Source organism: Ursus arctos, unplaced genomic scaffold (assembly GCF_023065955.2).
Source record: "Ursus arctos isolate Adak ecotype North America unplaced genomic scaffold, UrsArc2.0 scaffold_23, whole genome shotgun sequence".
Classification (NCBI taxonomy): domain Eukaryota; kingdom Metazoa; phylum Chordata; class Mammalia; order Carnivora; family Ursidae; genus Ursus; species Ursus arctos.
The window spans coordinates 21,560,745-21,579,691 of NW_026622908.1; the positions used below are offsets into that span (position 1 = coordinate 21,560,745).

The following is an 18,947-nucleotide window of genomic DNA, read 5'->3' on the forward strand; positions in this document are numbered from 1 at the left end:
TGTTGGTCAGTTGGTTGCGTTGGTGTTGGGTGGTTGAAGTTCTCTTCTGGTTGCTTCTGTTTTCCCAGGGAGGGGAGGCTGTCAGCTGAGAGAAGGGGTGTTGGAGGTTTGATTTTTTTTTTTTTTGAAGCGCACAAGAAGGCCAATATGCAAGGATGGTGCCCATTTGAGTGTTTAAAGTGGGCCTGGTGAAGACCGCTGGGTGTTCAGCTGCTTCCGTGTGGGCACAGAGCAGCTCCCACATGGGCTGGATCCTTGCTAGTTCGGTTGTGGCTGGGCTGTCAGTTTGCTGGTCAGCTGCAAGGAGCTCGCAGACCGTTGAGCTCAGCAGAGACCGTGGTTTCTTCCTGTGCTTTTGTGCTGTGTGCTGCTCATTTGTGACATTGTGTGGGTGTTCTCTTTGAATGCTCTTAAATCCATTAGATATTTCTGTGGTGTGGGGTTTTGTGGTGGTTGTGTAATAAAAATTTAAAAACCCATGCCCACTATTCTAGCACATAAAGAAGCTTGCATTTGCAAGCTGATTGCCAGTATGGAAATTCTAGGTGTGGAGCGTGTTTTGTTGCAAGGTTCCAAAACCATGTGGATTAGATCATGGGGAAATTAAGCTGTAATGACTCTGAGTTCAGAATCTGGCCTGATGTGCGCAGGTGGCTCACTTCCGTGGGTCTGGAGCGGACCGCGTGCTCGGACGATCTGAACCGCTCTGCTCCGCTGCCGTGGCACCTGCTGGGAAGTCACAGAACCAAGCGGCCTCTGCCAGCTGTCCTGAGGGAAGTGAGGCTATGTGGAAGGTGCAGGCCGTGCACAGAGGGCCCTCTCCCAGCTGGGAGGAAGGAAGGCCTGGGGAAGTGCTGCCTCTTCCCGCCCTGCCTGCTTGCCCTTCAGCAATGACAGGTGCTTCAAAAAAGGGTGCTCTTGGTGCCAAGTAGGCATTTGTGTCTCGCAGAATGACCTGACTGGGGAGCACTCGTGCATCATGCTGAAGACACTGACTGACGAGGAGGAGGCTGACCGGGGAGCCTGGCTCCCAGCCTTTTGGAAAGGTGAATTGGAGTGGAAGGGGCGTAGCGAGGTAACAGGCTCTGTCGGGGAGCCTGTTGGAGAGTGGAAGGGGCCCCCGTACCTCTGACTGTGGGGTTGTCCTCCACAGACTTCCGAAGGCGGTTCCTAGCCCTGCTGTCCTACCAGTTCAGCACCTTCGCTCCTCCCCTGGCTCTGAACATCATTCAGAACAAGAACATTGGGAAGCCAGCACAGCCGGGTGAGCTGGGCGGGCTGACGCGGAGGGCTGGTGGTGGCAGATCTTAGTATGTTTCGTGGGAGAAGGAGGTGGGGTGAGCATGGTGGTCCGGGAGGAAGGCCGGCTTAGGAATTTTAGGACTTGAAGGACGGGTCCTAGGCCTGCCTCTCCTCCTGACTGCACACACCGCCCTCCCTGAGGCCCTGCTCTGCCTCAGGGGCACCAGCACCCATAGTACCTTCCATCTGTATTACAAGACTCCGGAGATGTGATTCGACTTCAGATGTCAGATAGGGTCCTACAGGTAGTTCATTACGGAACCTGATTTAAATCCTGTGAGCTAGGGAAACCAGCTCAGTTCCGAGGCTCGGTCTCCTCATGCATGAAATTGTAGTAAGAACACGCACCCAGCCTTAGGTGGCCAACCCGTGGAAGGTGCTTTGGGCACATAAATTCTGTTTAAGTATTTAAAATATTAAAAAGCGGATCATTAGTATTAACAGTTGTAGGTTTTTTTTTTCTGTTGCTCAATGTGTCTGTAGGGGTGTCCTTTTTTTTTTTTTTTGCCAATTATATTTTGATGGAAAAAGCTGCGTTCCTTGGACTGGGCGGAGCATACGCACACCTCTGTGAAGCAGGGTCCCGAGGAGAAGCGGCCAAGTGGGGAGGGGGTGTTTCCTTGGTCTGATGTGTTGGCGTGGAACTCTGAGCAAGGGGTGCATGCCAGCCGCCCCCGCTCCCTGCATGGCCCGGAGCAGCTTCCCCCTTTGCAGGACGAAGGTCAGGGCTGCCCAGGGCCGTGTTATGTCTGTGGGCATGTGCTTTCAAGCAGCTCCTCTCCTGCTGTGGTTCGAGGCCCTGTGGAGGAGCGGCTGTTAGCGTGCCACCTGGGGACCATTGTGTGTGTGATCCGGGAATCCCCGTCAGACCTGCGACGGTGTCTGGCTGCCCTGACCTGTCTGGCTCTGTTGCATGTACAGCCCTTAGCCGGGAGGAACTGGAAGCCCTCTTTCTCTCCTATGACCTGAAGAGGCTGGAGATGTACTCACGGAACATGGTGGACTATCACCTCATCATGGACCTGATCCCGGCCATCTCCCGGATGTATTTCCTCAACCAGCTGGGGGACCTGTCCCTGTCCGCTGCCCAGTCAGTAGGTTATCTGCGGCTTGTATGCTGGGTGTCGGTTGGGAGGCTTGGATGCAATTTTGTGTGTTTAATTCCTTGTGGTTCTGATAGGTGGGTAGTGTTCTCCCCATTTGACATGTGGGGACCCTTGGACTCAAGTCGGTCATGTGCCTGGCCGTACAGTTAGCGCGTGGAAGAGCTGCGGTGTGAACGCACCCCCTTCCCACCCCAGCACATTGCCTTGATCCTCGCTCTAACTTTGCAGAGGTCGGGGCACCCTGAACTTCTCATGCAGCTGTGAAGCTGCTCTCGTCAGGATAATCCGTCCGCGGAGTTCAGGAAGGGGGAGCATTTCTTGGTGGTTTCAGTAACGGGATGAAAGAGAAGGTGCCAAATGGACCGTGCTGGTCCACACTTTGTACCAGAGAGCTGGGGTCAGAAGAGCACCTGGATCTTGGTGCCATTTTCACGGGCAGGGGCCTGTTCTCATGGCCACTTCAGCGGATATTCCATCCTCCAGGCTCTTCTCTTGGGAATTGGCCTACAGCATAAGTCTGTGGACCAGCTGGAAAAGGAGATCGAGCTGCCCGCAGGCCAGTTGATGGGACTTTTCAACCGGATTATCCGCAAAGTTGTGAAGGTAATACCAGCCGAGGGCACGGTTTCGGTCAGTTTCAAATAGTTCAACAGACTCACTCCCTGCCTCAAGATAAATAGGTGTTCATATTTGGCCATATTTGTTGTAGGTCTTCTCTCTCTCCTCTCTCTGTCTCTCTCTCTCTCTCTCTCACACACACACACACACACACACACACCCCAGGGGGCGGGCTTCAGCTGTGTCTGATGCTCCGTGCTTTCTCCCAGAGGCAGCACTGGTAGGAATTTGCCACCTTTCTAGTCTGTGGTCTTGTCCTCTTATGGTGACTGAGTGCACTCGGTGCTACGTGAAGTGGGTGCCGAGTGGCTCAGGGGCGAGGGGCTGGGTCTCTGCCGCGGCCTCATCTTCTGCTCCCGGCTGTTGTCTTGCAGCTGTTCAGTGAGGTGCAGGAACGGGCCATAGAGGAGCAGATGGTGGCCGTGAAGGACGTGGTTATGGAGCCCACTCTGAAGACCCTCAGCGATGACCTGGTACGCTCCTGCTGAAGGCCTGGCACCACCGGCTGTGCACCCTTTCCCCTGGAGGAGGGGTGCTCTGCCCCGACCCCCACCACCAGTGCTGGCGGTGGTGGCGCTGTATAGGGGGATGCGGTGCCAGCTCCCCGCGTCTCCGTGCCTGGGGGAGCTCCAGCTCTCCCTCCTGACGTGTGAGGCCGCAGCTGCTGACGGCTTCTTGTTTGTCCTTTTGGACTTTTCCAAATGCACATTTTCTGTTCCCGTCTGGTCAGAGCTGCCTCTGATGGCGGGGGTGTGTGCTGGTCCTGGCGATACTCTGCCCCCTGTGCTTCGCCCTCTGCTGGCCTCTGACCGACTCTGTCTCCGGGGCTTTGATCGCAGGATGAAGCAGCGAAGGAATTCCAGGAGAAACACAGGAAAGACGTGGGGAAGCTGAAGAACATGGACCTCTCTCAGTAAGGCCCCTGCGTGGCTTGTGGGCAACACCAGCTCCGCTTTGGCTCTCAGGACCCTCAGGACTGCGATCCTCTTCCGAGCCCCTTCCAGGCGCCCTGGCAGCTGTTGCGCAGCAGGCTTCTAGAAGCCCTCTCAGCTGAAAGCTTCCTCCTTCCCTGTTGGCAGAATTTGGGAGGATTTTCCCTCCGGTCCCTCAGGGAAGGGGCGTGCTGATTGATAAGCATCCACTCTATGGCCACTTTGTGTTTGGCTCTTCCCTGTGAATTTGTCTGAAGAAAGGATTCCACTGCCTCCAGCAGCAAAACCCCTGCTCTGGAACCCTCTGTGTACTAGGACTCAGTCCCCTTCCAGCCCCAGCTGTAGGGGTGCTCGGGCAGGAGGCCGACAGGAGGCTCCCCTGGCGGGCAGTGAGTGGGAGTCGTGCTCCTGGCAGGCCCGGCGGCCCCCTCGCTGCACTGGGGCTCCATGTTGTGGAGCCCGGCTCTCCCGGCCGGCCCTGCAGTGCAGCGTTCCCCTTCCCCTGCGCCCGGAGCCCGGTCCACCTGATGAGAATGTCATCTGTCTTCTTTTAAGCAGGCTTTGAGATTTCTTCTTTTTTTAAGATATGTAATCCGTGGGGATGATGAAGAATGGAATGAAGTTTTGAACAAAGCGGGGCAGAATGCCTCCGTCGTCAGCCTGAAGAGGTGAGGCGGGCCCCACGCGACCTCTGGCAGGAGGGGCTTTCTGGCTTTTGTGCTTCTCTGGTGGCTGTCACTAGGAAATCGGGCTTGAAGCAAAAGCTTTGAGGGACAAGTCCCTGCTCTTCCCTCGGAGGGTTGCTCCTGTGGTAGCCTATCTCCTGCAGGTGACGCAGGGCCGTGGGGCTGCTCTGGGCTTCAGTGCGGTGCCTGTTCACCCTCAGAGCAGCAGCGGGGGCTGTTTGATTACCAGCGCTGCTTTAAGGATGACATGACGAAGGCCGTGGGGTGTTCAGGAACTTCCGAGAAACATCCAGCCAGTAGGAGGCGGAGCCAGGGTGGGGACCAGGTGTGTCCACCGAAAGGCCTGGGGTTTTACCTCTGCACCAAAGGTTCTCCAAGGCTCGGGGCGTAGAGTTCCTTAGCGTCATAAAGACTGAGAGCCCTTCAAGGGCTTTTGTTTATGTGGGTTGTATTTCTCGATATTTCCAATATGAGAAAGGAAAAACAAAATATTCATCTAAAATTAAGTCATGGATCTGCTATTGATTTGTTTTAAAAAATACTTTTTTTCTTTTCTTTTTTTTTTTTTTTGCCCACAAAAATCTTAGAGTGGCACTGTTTTATATTTTGCCAGTCGGTACTATGTGGCTTAATTGGAAGGCAGCTGGCTCATTTGGTTCTGCATTCAGTCTGGTGCCGCCACACACCTCGTAGCCTCTGGAAGACTGGCCAGCTGTGAGAGAACAGAGTGAAAGGCAAACGGTGTATTTATGTTGTTAGGAAAACAGTTTCTACCTTGGGGCCCACCTGGAAAGGTCTGGGGGATCCTTGGAGTCCCTGGACCCTGCTTTGAAACCATCCCCTCCGGCTGCTCTTCTGCAGAGGGGAGCATTTGTAGATAACGGCTCCTCAGGCCAGAACCTTCCTCAGAGTTCCCTCGGGAAGAGAATGAGGTTTCTCCTGCCCTGGGCCTCTGGAGGCGAACTTCCACATCTGGTCTGGGGTTAACAGGGAGGGGAGTTCTTGGCATTGCCACAGGACAGGGTCCCTTAGAGGATGTATTTGGAAAGATAAGTCTTGTGACTCTGGCAACTGTAGATCCCAGAAATCGTGAAGTTGTCTTCTGCAGTCTCCGTAAGTTACTGGTATTTTGAAGGTTCCAGCACTGATGCCAGCCTTACTCCCCAGATGCTCTCAGATGTGGCACAAGAGCCCACTGTCAGTGTGTCCTGATGCGGCCCAGGACCCATGATGGCTCCAGGTTTGAGCGCAGGGCTTTGACTGCAGCAAGAGGCCGGGGCAGTGTGATTGGTGTGGAGACGGCTGGTTCCTCGCCACTCAGAGCTTGGCTTTGCCTGCCGTTTGCGTGGCTGTTCCTGCTGCTGAGCCTCCCGAACTCCCTGACCTGTGTGGTAGTTCCCCTGCTTGAGGGCTCTGAGTAAATGCTAACCTGGGAGGTAAAAACACTTCATTCACGGATGTTAGTGGTCTGGGGATGGAACTGTTGGTTCTCTCCTCCTAGGGAGGTGTTTGTTCCCAGGGCAAAATGCCGCTAGCGAGGATCTTCACCCTGTGAGGGGGAAGGAAGGTGGCGTCTGCTGAGGGACCCCAGTACGGAGCTGTGAGGCTCCCACTGGCCGGCCGAAATGTGTAACCTGAGTTACTGCTCCTTAGGGTTCCCTCTCATTTAGGAAAACTAAAATAAGGCCACGTCGCAAAGTATTATAAGGCTTTCCTGGGAGTCTCCTGCTTTGTGTTAGAGACTGTCCTCAGGGTCCTTGGGATAATATCTTTGCTTTCCAGGGTAATCCCGAGTCGTGAGCCGTGGGGGGGAATCCTCCTTGTGACGCCTGACTTTTTCCTTGAGGTCTCAGGAGCGGGGAGTGAACAGAACTCCAAAGAGAACTCTGGTTTCGGGCGTGGAGAGAGAGATTTGTTTCTCTGAGGAAGAGCCTGGTCGGGAGGAACTGGGTTGACACATCCCCCCAGCGCAGTGCCTGACGTGCGGATAGGCTTGCGGGAAACACTGGTGTTTAATTTAGTCATTGATGTTTCAGAAGTTGGAAACTCTTTCGGACAAAGCAAAGCGAGCCTAAAGCAGCCTGAAAGCTGGTACGGATCTGCGTATTTCATTTTTCTTTCTCTTTCTACTCATGATTTTTCTGTTTTCTTTTTTCCCCAGTGACAAGAAGAGGAAGCTGGAAGGCAAACAAGAACCCAGACAGAACAAAAAGTTGAAGAAAAACAGAGACATGAAGAACAGAAAAGATCTGAAACTGAAGCGGAAGAAATAGCGAGGGAGGAGTGGGCACGAGTGGCTGGCGCGTAAGGAGAGCCCCTGATTTCCTGAGCTGCCTCTGGCTGGGCCGGGCGGCCGCCTGGATTGTTAAAAGCAACAAGGGCCTGGCCCCGGACGCCGGCCAGGAATTCAGTCTGCGGGCTGCGCTTGGCTTAAGGCAACGTCCCTTCCTTGCTGGACCACCTAGAACTCGATGGTTGGGCAACCTCTGGCATTGCCAAGGGCCTGTCTCCCCTCCCGCAGTCCAGGCCTTTTTCCCCTGTAAGTCCCTGTGTTGCTCCGGGCCCAGTTGTGTTAGCTCCTTGTCACACGTGCAGAAGCCACACTGACTCTTTGTCCCTTCTCAGGCATTAAACACACAGCTTTCTTGTGACACTCAGGAGGCTACTGGTGGAGCCCTGGGTGCCTCATCGTGGCCTCGTCCAGACACCCTGAGGCCTAGAGCAGCAGGAGCTCTGCTCCAACCACGTGGCTGTGGCAGGTTGCTGTTCGGCGCCTTGGGCTTTGCTCTACCGTAAACCGTGCCACTCCTGGCTCCGCAGGCTTGCTGCCCCGTGTCCCAGAAAAGCCTGAGCTCTTAAGATTATGACCTCGAGCCCCCCAAATTTGTTATTTCATTTATTTGGGAAAAAAATGTTGGGTAAGATCCTTTTGCTAGCAGGGGTGAGGGAGAGAGAGAGAATCTATTTTTAATAAATAACGCGCTAGAAAGACCAGCTGCCTCTGGGTGCTCATTGAGTCCACGCAGGTGGAAGTTGCCCCTTGCCCTGTTTCTTCTGGTGGATCTTGGCTGCCAGGTAGACTCTGGAAGTGTTGGGGCCAAGGCCAAGGAGAGGCAGTGGCCGGGGCTTACCAGCCCAGAAGCCTGTGGGAGAAGAGGCTGGCACCAACCGTGCTCGCTGTGGGCCTTTGGAGGGACAGGCTGTGGCACCTGGAAGCTGGCCAGCTGTGTCCCCCCCCCCCCCCAGGCTCCTGTCAGGCCGTTTGGTTCCTTCCTTCTGTTGGGGACAGAAATTATGTGGTGGCTTCACACATACTTTGGTATGTGTGTTTGATGGCATCACTTTGTGGTTCCAAATCCAGTACTGTGTTAAGCTGTGACCCTGAGGGCCTTCTGCCAGTTTCTGTGGGATTGTGCCATATCCCTGTCCCCGAGTACGAGCACTGCTCAAGGTGGAAGTCAGCTCAGTTGCGCTCTTGTTCGGATCTGCTGTTTCCTGTGCCCTGCGTGGGGGCTGAGTGCAGCCCTGCACAGCTCCCTGGCTGCATCCGTCTTCAGCTTCCATGCTGGCTCTTCTTTTTATCTGGAAAATTCACACGGAGGCCTTGGTTACTGATCTGCTTTGGTTTTTCATAGACTTTAAAAGGACTGGTCTTCCATGAGTCCAAAGACCCTTTCCTCTGCCAGGATGTGTAATCCAGGTTCCTAGAAGTCTAACACATGGCAGGGAAGGAAGCGGAGCTTCTGGACCCAAGAAGATTAAATGCACACCGCCCAGGACTCACACCCACAGCAAGGCGAGCAGACTCTGCCTGGATTAGGGACCCCTGCACCTTGTCTACACAGGCCTCGGGGCCTTTCGTCTCCTGGATCTGCTGGTTTCTGCCCGCAGACCCCCTGTTAGGTCTGCAGGAAGGTTTGCTGAGATGGGCAATGAGACTCATTTTTCATCTGCTTTTTTCAGGTGAGTGCCTGAGTCTGTCTTTCAAAGAGGATTTTCTTGGGGGAGAGGCTTAAAAGCAAAGTCAGAATCCCAAATGGTCAGAGCTGGGTGGTTTCTTAAGACTATCCAGCCATGTCATCCCATGGGTAGAAGGGCCAAGGCCTTGCGTGGCCTCTCCAGCCCCGAAGCCTGGCTTGTGCTCTGTTCCGGGATGCAGGGAGAGGTGCCCCGAAGCCAGACCTGGCTTCAACCCTGCTCTGCCCCGAGTCTCACTGTGACCTTGGGCACACCGCTCACCTGCACGTGCTGTCCAGGTCAACATCTGCGAGATGCAGGTGGCAATGATCGCTCCCACCTCCTGGGCCGTTGTGAGGAGTGGAGCGGAGTATGAGGAGCGGACCACCGTGTCTGGTGTGCGGCAAGTGCTCCAGAAGTCTCTGTGCTGCGTGGTCCGTGTCTGCGTAACCAGGGGAGCTGCTTGGTGACACACACGTGCTAATACTTAGTAAGACCGGTGTTGTTCTAAAGCCACAGCCTGAGCTCAAGAGCCCCACGTGGGCAGCAAGGAGAGGCATTGGTGGTTACAGCCGTCGGGCTGCCCGGCTTCCAGCAAGGTGGTTCTTCGCCTCTCTGAGCCGCCTTCCCTCCATGTGCAAAGAGGAAGTGAACATCTGCCTGCTACCTACAGTCCCGGCCCTTTTATGGACAAAGCGAATGTTCCTAAACAGGTCTCTGCACTTTCGGATTGTGCTCTTGGGTTCTCCTCTGGACCTGAAAAAGCACAGCTCCCCCCAGACATCGCCATCTGGCCCTCAGACAGAGTGACATCTGTAAAGCTCGGCTGTCTCGGGAAATGTCACTGGCGAAATGAATTCAGAAAGGCTGGCTATGAATGCTGTCACCGGGATGGGAAGGGGCTCAGGAAGCCTGAACAAAGAAGATGCCTAAACGGGCTCCATCCCCCTCCCCCAGCCGGGAGGGGGCTCCTGCCCCACCTGCTTCGCATCCACTGCTCATCTGGCCCCAGAAGACTCCGGAGTGACCAGGAGATGGACACACAGGGCTGTGGAGGCTGGGGGAGGGGAGGAAATGAGTGACCGCCACCTTGGAAAAACGTAGACCCGTTGTGTGAGGGCCATTACCCAGCCACCAGCTCGCAGGCCTGCCTCCCTGGTCCCGCTGCCTCAGTGGGTGGGTCAGGCCTCAGCCTGGGAGGCGGGGAGGGGGAGGGGATGTCCGGTCTGTGGGCAGCTGGTTGAAGGGGGAACGTCATCGTCATCGTGTGGATTTTGCAGAGGGGTGGGGTGGCAGCAAGTGGAAGGCCCGAGGCCCTCCTGCAGAGCTGTAGGTGTTCAGTGGAGGAGAACGTTTCCATGGTCCTGGTGTCTGGCTGGCACGGGGTAACCAGCAGAGAGCAAAGGAAAGGGAAAGGAGGATTGGGAAGGCAAGGGACCCGCAGGTCTGCAGAGGATTTCCTTTGGGAACAAGGCCCAGGATCCAGCTGCTAACCTGCTTGTCATCGCCTGCAGGGCTGCTGCAGGAGACCGAAATCCCTCTGTCTAGAACTTGCTTTCAGCCCCTTGTTTCCCTGGGACTCCTGCAAAGGACAAGTTCGCTTTCCTCTCCTCCAGCCTGCCTTTGGCTGCTAGTAGCCTGAGGTGGCAGCTGGAGGAGAAATGGCCCCCTGTGCTCTGGAGCAGTGGCCCTGAGGAGGCCCAGCCACCAGAGGTAAGGTGACCAAACACCTCCACTTCTAGTTCTCCTAGTCCCTTTGAAAGAATCTGATTTTTTTCTAATTATTTTTTTAAGTAGGCTCCATGCCCAGAAACATGGGGCCTGAACTCACGACCCTAAGTTCAAGACCTGAGCTGAGATCAAGAGCGGGACACTTAACCGACCTAGCCACCCAGGTGCTCCTTTATTATTGAAATGCTTTCTTGGTATGTTCTGCTACACATAGGCTCAAAGGGGTCCCATCCCTCCCTCCCCTTTAGCCTGCCCTCCAAAAGAGAAGATGGCTGAGTTCTCTAGGTACTAGGACTGAGGCATGGCCTACAGGGGGCACAAGGAGGGGGGAGAGAATTGTGGGGAGGGTAGCCACTGCCCCCTGAAGGGTCGCCACTGCAGACGGCAAGTGCTGGGCAGGGACAGCCCCCCGAACCAACCTCCCAGGGGCCTCTCCAGCAGGATGGTGCCAGGGGGGTGCACCTCCTGCCTGTGGCCCCCAGAGGGTGCCGTGGGTCCACGCAGAGTCCCCTCCCCACCCAGGCCAGGGCCCCAGGCTGGGCCTCAAGCTGCCTGGCCTGGGCCCCGCTCCGCAAAGCTGGGCATCAGGCCTTTCCTGGACTGGCCCCATCTGACCCCCTGAGGTCTTCACGTTGTCCCCCAACTTATGAGTTCTGGCCTACCAGTTACTGAACCACAGCCACTTGGGCCACTGTTGTTTCTAGTGACCGTAGGAATTTTTTTTCCTGCCTCAGGTAGCAAACATTTAAAAAACCTTTATTTCTGTTGGACTTCGTACCTAGAACAAATACAACCGGTCCCAGAAGACCCTTGGACCCAAGTCACCCGCTCACTGTCCTCTCTCCATTCCCAGGTGGCACAGACCAGCTTGGGCTCAGCTGGGCTCGGAGGCAGCAGCCACTGAGGGACAGGTGCCCCCTCGTCAGGGGGAGACGGCCCTGCCTCCACCTCGCTGGGCCACACAGGTGCAGACTGCACAACGGTTTGCAGACACCGTTAAGACAGCCCCAACGGTAGTTCCCACGTGAGGGTCCTGGGCTCAGGGAAGATCAAAAAAGCCCCTGACGGCCATCTTACAGCTGGTGGGGGGGTGGGGAGGGTGGGGAGGGTGGTGTGTGTGTGTGTGTGTGTGTGTGTGTGTGTGTGTGTGTCTGTGTTAGTCCTAACTCCTTGGGGCTGGAGGCCTGAGTAGGAAATTATCCCTGGATTCTGTTCCCCAGCTCTGAGCAACCGTCCAGCAGGAGTGACAAGGCCAAGGTCATTGTTAACAAGTGTTTATTGTTAATAAAACCATGGTACATTTACAGTAAGTGACAAGGTATAGTTACACTATCGTACAATATTACAGCAATAAAATAACGCCTATTCCTTTGTACATCCAGCTCAAGCAGCCAGTCAAAAATATTTTCCAAGATTGCAAGCCTCCGGGGGCTTTTCAAGGTAACCAAAGTGACCCCTCCCGAAGCGCCCAGGGCTCTCGGTGAATAAATAGTTTCTAAGGGGCAGCCAGACAGGCCGAAGAAGGCTTCGCCCAGAGCAGCCCGTCCGGAACGCTCCCCCAGTGTCTGGTCCATAAATACGACAGGCGTCCGGCCTGGTGCTCGGCTCCCCCTGGGAGATCCTGGAGCTACAGCGGGCCTGCGGCAGGCGGGAGACGAACCCCATCCTTTCCACGCCCAGACTCGCAGTTCCCACGAGAAGTGCTCTGCTCTCTAGTCCAAGTGAAAGGACTTGCACTTGAGAGACTTAGCCAGCGGTTCAGGGAGGGGTCTGCTTCCTGAGCCCCCAGAGGCAGCCTAACTCTAGGCTTGGGGTTTCAGGATTGGCCTCTAAAAGCAGCAGCAAGAAAAGCTGAGGCCAGCAGACTTGTCCCGGTACCCTGTCCACACCCGTGCCGCCCTTGGCTCAGCCTGGAAGTCTGTGGGCATCAGCTGGGGGAACTGCCTTCTCGCACTCACAGGGCAGGGGTGTGCTCCCCCAAAGGAGGAGCCTAGACACCAAAGAAAATAGGACTCCAAGTGACCCTCTGGGCAGGGATCTTCAGGCCCCCTGGAGGCTCACATCGCAAAGGCACAGCCTTGAGGAAGAAGTTCAGGGATTTGGGCAGCCTTTCAGATGTGACCTTGAGGAAAAATACCAGCTTCTGCGTGAAGCGGCCTGGGGCCCAGAGTGTGTGTTCTCTGTCTTCATCAGGACGCCCATAGCCCCGAGGCCCGGCTGAGACAGTCCGAGCCTGGGGAGGCCTGGGGAGGCCTGGGGGTTGTGGGTGGTCAGAGCCTGAAAGGCACGGTCAGAAGCTGTTTCAAGCAGGGGTGAATCAGGATCAGCCGTAGACCTCCAGGAGGGGAGAAGGGGCACACAAGGATGAGTACAGGTGGTCCTCAAGGTGCAAACAGTATGGGGGTCGGTGGGGAGGGGGTGGGGGGAAGGGCCACCTTTTGGCCTTGTCTGCCCATCACTCGTCAAGCAAACAGCCCTGGGGCAGAGGGGTTGGAGGTGGGGCTGCCCAGTGACGGGAGGGCTCAGAGCATATCTACCTGCCGGAGGACAGAGCCACACCAGAGAGGATGTCTGCAGAAAGAGGGGGAAACTGAGTCCCATGAGCCTGGCTCCAGGAAGGCCTCCAACCAGTGCCCCTACCCCACGCCCGCAGCGGGACTCCGACCATGCACAGGCCCGAGGTATGTACTTGTTCAGGTGTCCCCAGAAGCACTTGCTCCCAGCCTTTCACACCCCGCCCCCCGGGCGTGCCGCCCCGCTGCGCCCCCACTGCGCTCAGACCCGGGAGGTGATGTACACCGAGTGCACGCGCTCGGCCAGCGTGCTCTGCAGGTCCTGCAGGGGGTCCAGGCCCTGCACCTTGCTGTTGCGGCTGTAGATGAGCTGCCGGAAGGAGTCCTGCTCCAGCAGGGCCTTCATGTGCTTGAGGAAGAAGCCTTCGCAGAACAGGGCCAGTTCAGGGGCATTGTGGATCTGTGGGGGCGGGGGAGTGTGAGAGCCAAGGCCTTCGCACAGCCCCACCAGAAACGGCACCCCCCCACCCCCAAATCTTGCCCAGGGGCCAAGGGCCTTCCCCTTATCTGGATTGCTTCCATAATTCTCTCCTCCAGACGGGACTCATCTGGGTTGAAATCCCAGCTGTGTCACCAGGAACATCACTGTCCTTGGGCCCATCATTTACTTTGCCTGCATCGCACTGCTGCCGTTACTGAACGGCAGGCGTCCTTGTTGGGTCGGAAGCCCCCTTACCAAGGCGAGGGGCGGGGAGCCCAGCCCAAGCCCAGGGCCTGAGCACTTCACCCGGTACGTGCTCGGTAACAACTTTAACTCAACCACTATCAAGTGTCCACTCTGGGCCAGGCACTGGGCACCAAGTTCTGGGGCCAGGTTTCTGCCATGTGCTCTTAGAGCTGATGTTCTGCTTTGGGGGAGACAGAGAAGCCAGAGAACCAAGTGAGGTCACAGCAGACGGTGATCAGTGGTGTGAGAGAAGCAGCAGGTGCCTCACGGGAGAGGCCAGGGGAGTCGGGGGCCTGGGAGGAGCTTAGGAAGGCGCTTTCCTGGGGGAAGGCCGTGGGGGAGGCGTGAGCTAAGAAAGCCAGGGGGCCAGGTGAAGGGAGCCGTGGGAGGGGTCCTAGGGGGCCGGCCAGTGTGTTATTCAGCCTGCAAGCAGAGGAAGCTTCGTGGGAGGGAGGCTATAAGTAGAGGAGAGACATGGTCTTAACGCTTGTCAAAGAGCCTGGAGACGGCAGGGTGACAGCCATGCAGGGGGAGGCTGAGCCAATGTCATGGTCTGGAGAGGTGACGGTGGGTGGCTCAGGGCAGGGTGGGCACAGTGGACATGGAATAAAATGGACAGACTGCCGATGTGTTCACAGGGAGGAGCCGGCCTAGATGGGGCCAAGTTCTGAGCCTGAGCAGACGGCCGTGCTGTGTGCTGAGGGGCAAGCTGAAGGACAGCTTGGGGAAAATGTCAAGTAAGAACCTAAGGAAGTGATCTGACTCGGAGAAGCTCAGCCCTTTGGCCCAGGCCCCCCAGCCTGGGAAGCTCACCTCCCGAGCTGCAGGCTGCCCTGCTGAACAGTGGGGACCCTGGGCTCCAGAGGGCATCACACCCCCCTCCACTCCTTCCACAGCCTTTCGGCACGGCCCCAGCACAGGAAGGCAGCCGAGGCCCGAGGCCCCGGTGGAGCTGAGCCCGCGGGAGGCAGCAGGCGGCCATGGCGCTCACCTTGGCGTACTTGTAGGTGTTCACGGCGCTCTCCACGCTGAGGGTCTGAGAGCAGAGGATCTCGCAGTGTCTCTGCAGGGCATCCAGCTGGAACAGGCTGGCAGCTGACAGCAGCTGGTGGGGGAGGCAAACGTGGCCTTGGATGTGGGCAGCCAGGCCTGTGGCCCAGCCATTGGGGAACCGAAAGCTCCGTGCAGCGGGCCCTGGTTTCTCCTAATCCTCGGGCCCTGCCCGCCTCCGCATGTCAAATCCAAGGACTGATTTCTTTCTGTTCTAGGCCACTTAGGGACTTGCTGGGACACTTTGGAAGGCACAGGATGGGGGACAGACCCTGGATGGGATTCCTGACCTCAGAAGGGTTTCAACCGTGAACTGCACTCTTTGTCTCCCGGACCTTCTAGCCAGGCACCCGACCAGCAGGGGTCAGTTTTCTAAGCAGTGAGGTGAGTGGGAGGCTGCCTTTGATCCTCCTGGGCCATTATCCCTTCACTGGAGCCCTTCCTCCCCCACCCCTGGGCCAGGAGGGGGGTGGGCAAGTGGCCCTCCCTGTCACAGGAAGAGAAAGGACCAGCAGGGAATCAGGAGGTCCTGCAAGAGGCCGCCTCCCCTTTCAGCTCTCCAATGCCCCGTCCCTGGGAGCCGGCGGCGGGGCACGGGCACCCGGGCCGCTACCCCTCTCCGCGGCGCCGGGCCCTCACCTCCAGCACGTCGGCGGCTGGGATGTCCATGGCCTCCGCGCCTCCGTGGTACAGGTACTGCATCATCATCTGCGGCGGGAAGGGGCGCCGTGTGAGCGCCAAGCAGACCCGCGCACCTGGGTCCTTAGCGGGCTCCGCGGCCGCCGCTCTCCGCCCTGCGCCCGGCCGTGCCCTCCGTCCCTCCACGGGCGGACGCACACACATCCCCCAACTCCCGGAAGCTACTCTTTGTCTGTGCAGCTTCTAGAAGTCAGCCCCGAGATTCTGCCTCCTTCCACGGGGTGGCTCCACTCCGATCCTCAGGACCGACCCGTGAGCCCAGAAGGGAAGGTACTATTCGCAGATGGGAAACTGAGGCCGGGGGAGGGGGGAGGCAGCATGGCTCAAGTCACTCAGGTCTCCTGATTCCTACACTAGACCCCCAGGCGGCACGCTGCGTATCTCTCTCACCCACATTCTAAATCTGGGCCCAGGATGGAGGGGCTGCCCTCAGAAGCTGCTTCCAACTTTCCTGTCTGTGCTGGGATCCAAGGTGGAGGTGAGAGCCAGACCCTGCCTCCCCCCTGGATTTGTTCCCTTGGACGGCAAGCACAGAGCTGGGGTGGGGATCTGCTCCAGAGGTCACCTCGCTGCCTGGCCCAGACCTGCCTGGGGCTTCTGGGAACAGAGGGCCCGGGATATCAAATGAGGTGGCCCAGGAGTGGGGGAATGACATTTAGTTTTGTTGGGGTCTAAGTGGCGAACTCTGCCATCACCCTGGAGTCTGCGAAGTTCCCCCTTGGAAACAGAAAAGCGATTCGCACGGGCTGGCTGAAGAAATAGCCCCAGCAAGGAGCTGGCAAGTGTGTAAGTAAACACGGCCCCAGCCGGCACAGTTGGGCTCTGTTAGCAGCAGGGCCCCGGGCTGGAAGAGGCTCCAGAGGGTCTAGGGAAAGGAGCCCAACCCCGGGGGAACGGGAATGGGGAGATGGCCTGGCCAGACTGTCCGGCCCTGACACACACACAGAGGCGGGGCGCCCACGGGCCTGGTGCAGCCCCTGCTGCAGGAGGCGTGTGCCTCGGCGGGCCCCAGGCCTGGGTTCTTCTGCAACCGCCCCCCCCCCAGGGGGGCTCAGAGCTGTTCAGGACCGCACTGTAGGGCAGCCATGGGTGAGCCGGGGCTGGGAGTGGGGTGGGCGGGTGGGCAGGAGCTCCCAGCATCGGTGACTAAGGGATGACCTCAGGGCAGCCCCTCAGCAAGAGGGGACACAGGGGTGTTGGCAGCAACCTGCCACTCCCCTTCCCAGCCTCAGCCTTTCGGGAGCTGGTTTTGACCAGGCACAGCCAGCTGTGGCCCGTGGAGCTCCCTGAGGTCACTTGAATGCACAGTAGTCCAGGGAAGTCCAACCACAACCGCTCCCTGGGAACCCTGCGGAGGGAGCTGGGTTTTGGCCCGCCCGGCGGCCCCCAGGCAGGACGGGGGTCCTCTGCCTCCCGGCAGGCTGCCCACGGCTCTGGATAGGCTGCTCTGGGAAAGGCCCGGGCACGATCAGCAGCAGAGGGACAGCACGGTTTGCTTCTGGGCTGAACACGAACCCAGGAACCCGCATGCAGGAAGGCCACGGACACTGCACGGACAGGACCGAGGTCAAGCCAGATAAGACCAGCAGGGCTGCTCCTCGAAGGCCTGGGTTTAGTTGGCAGTGACCTCGACAAGCGTCTAGACCCGTACTAATGCCACAGCCACTGGTCACGTGTAGCTTTTAAGCACCTGAAATAAGACTGGTCTGAACTGAGACGTGCTGTGTCAGATACACACTAGATTTGAAAACTTAGTATGAAAAAAAGGAAAATGTCATTAATTTTTATATCGGCTGTAATATTTGGGCTATAAGGAGTTAAATATATCATCGAAATAAACTTTACTCATTTCTTTTTGCTTGTTTATGTGGCTAATAGATGTTAAATTACATATGCGGCGTGCGTTATCTTTGTCTTGGATGGCATAGCTCCGATCTCCTTGGGCCTGTTTCCTCCTTTAGAAAACAAATACAGTGACTGATGACCTCCCTCCCTCTCTCCCTCCTTCCCTCTCTCCCCCTCTCCCAGTGCTGGGAAAGCCGGGGAGATACTCAGGGGCTACTCGCACACTTTCAGGCTTTGTCAGGAAGCCCCGGCCTGGGGTGGAAGGGCTCGGGCTGAGCCCGGCACCAACAGCATCTGGAGGCGCCAGCGGAAACGGCGCTCCCCCATGACAGATGTGCCCACATTTCCCAGGCTCGTGCGTGCCGGGGGTGCTGGAGCTGATGTTCCCGTGGGCCCTCCCCGCAGCCCTGAGAGGCCGTCCCGGGGCTGCTGAGGCTGCTGTGGCATGGGCACCCTCCCGGCGAGCAAGCACAGTCTTGCTGGGCAGCTCGGCGGCGGCGGTCAGCTGGGGCCACACACGGACCCTCACCCCAGCTCTCGACCCGGCCCTGCTGCCTGCCGCTCCTGCACTGCCGTCCTGTGTCTGCTCGTGGCCCCATCTCAAGTTTCAACTCACCTAGACATTGGGCTTCTTAGCCAAACAAGTTTCTAGAGCTGCCCCCTTCCCAGTGAGTTGGATCAAGGGGTGGAAAAGAGGGAAGCAGAGACAGACCCCACTCTGCTGCCTGTGCCAGACCCCGGGCCTCACTTCCTCCCCATCAGTCCCTGGTTCCGGTCCACTCTCCCCCCATCCCACTGCCACCACCTGCTCACCTCCATCACACAACTGGACTTCTCTACAGCCTCCTACCTGGGCCCCTGGCTAGAGTCATGGCCCTTCTGGGCCCTTCCTCACCCACTGAGTGGGCTTTGTAAATGTGAACTTGACCATTCCACACAGCCTAGGTTTGAATCCTGGCTCTATCACTTCCCAGCTGTGTGACCTGAGGCAAGTTACTCAACTTCTCTGTGCCTCTGACTCATCTACCAAGAGGGAATTATACACCTACCCCTCCAAGGACCGTGCTGTGCCCTGGAGCTTACCTGATGAACATGGGCAAAGCACTTGGAACCACGCCTGGCTAACATCAGCTAACCACTGATGACCTTTCAGTAAGCTTCCTCTGTAGGTTAAAGGTCAAACCATGCAATGGCTCCTCGGGGCAGCATCTTCAGAACACCTAACCAGACTAGACCAGAGGGCGTTTCTGGAGCATGTTGTGGTCTCTGCTTCTGGAGTTTTGAGCACGCTGTTCCCTGGCTGGCTGGCTGGCTGCCCGCCCCAGTCCCTGACAGCCGCCACGGCTGTGGGTTACATGCCCCTCTCCTGAGCTCCCAGCGCTCCCCCCCACCTCTCACACTCTCACAGTCCTGTCTCCTGGAGGGCAAGGCCCTGCCCTGCTGTCCCCACGGTGTCCAGAGATGACGAAATGCTAAATAATCAGCGGGTGAAGACAGCATGAGGGGGAACTAAGCCATTTTAGATGAGGGCTCCCTGTGCTTCCATGAGGCACAAAGCTGTCCTGTGCAGGGCCAAGCCCTGGAGCCCATACTGACTGCCCCCCCTGGCCTCAGTCCCAGCCCCTGGGGGTTGTCCCTGTAGCCCAGGGCCCACCACACAGCTTGGAGACCTGGAGTTGCCACTTCCCAGAAAGGAGCTCTCAGCTGGGGCTCGGCGGAGATCCCAGCCAGTCTCCTCCCTCCAGACTCTCTGGCCATGACTGGCGGCCAGCCTGTGGAGT

General features: G+C 57.5%; 2 protein-coding genes across 4 annotated transcripts in view; one reads left to right on the forward strand and one right to left on the reverse strand.

Moving 5' to 3' along the window:
- NAT10 (N-acetyltransferase 10) overlaps positions 1–7,633 on the forward strand; it is a 38,977-nt gene extending 31,344 nt beyond the window's left edge. The window contains exons 22-30 of one of the 2 annotated variants that reach the window (XM_044389028.3): positions 950–1,046; positions 1,154–1,264; positions 2,224–2,396; positions 2,892–3,011; positions 3,401–3,499; positions 3,866–3,939; positions 4,543–4,626; positions 5,812–5,884; positions 6,806–6,868. In XM_044389028.3, coding sequence (XP_044244963.3) covers positions 950–1,046; positions 1,154–1,264; positions 2,224–2,396; positions 2,892–3,011; positions 3,401–3,499; positions 3,866–3,939; positions 4,543–4,626; positions 5,812–5,875 — 822 coding nt within the window. In that variant the 3' untranslated portion in view covers positions 5,876–5,884; positions 6,806–6,868. Of the gene's footprint in view, positions 1–949; positions 1,047–1,153; positions 1,265–2,223; positions 2,397–2,891; positions 3,012–3,400; positions 3,500–3,865; positions 3,940–4,542; positions 4,627–5,811; positions 5,885–6,805 lie in introns of both variants that reach the window. The other variant, XM_026512142.4, reaches the window with a different exon arrangement.
- Positions 7,634–11,590: 3,957 nt separating this feature from the next.
- The window catches only part of ABTB2 (ankyrin repeat and BTB domain containing 2), a 173,084-nt gene continuing 165,727 nt past the window's right edge, over positions 11,591–18,947 (reverse strand). The window contains exons 15-17 of one of the 2 annotated variants that reach the window (XM_026512138.4): positions 15,262–15,330; positions 14,564–14,677; positions 11,591–13,305 (exon numbers count right to left, since the gene is read on the reverse strand). In XM_026512138.4, coding sequence (XP_026367923.2) covers positions 13,108–13,305; positions 14,564–14,677; positions 15,262–15,330 — 381 coding nt within the window. In that variant the 3' untranslated portion in view covers positions 11,591–13,107. Of the gene's footprint in view, positions 13,306–14,563; positions 14,678–15,261; positions 15,331–16,456; positions 17,277–18,947 lie in introns of those variants that run through there. The other variant, XM_026512140.4, reaches the window with a different exon arrangement.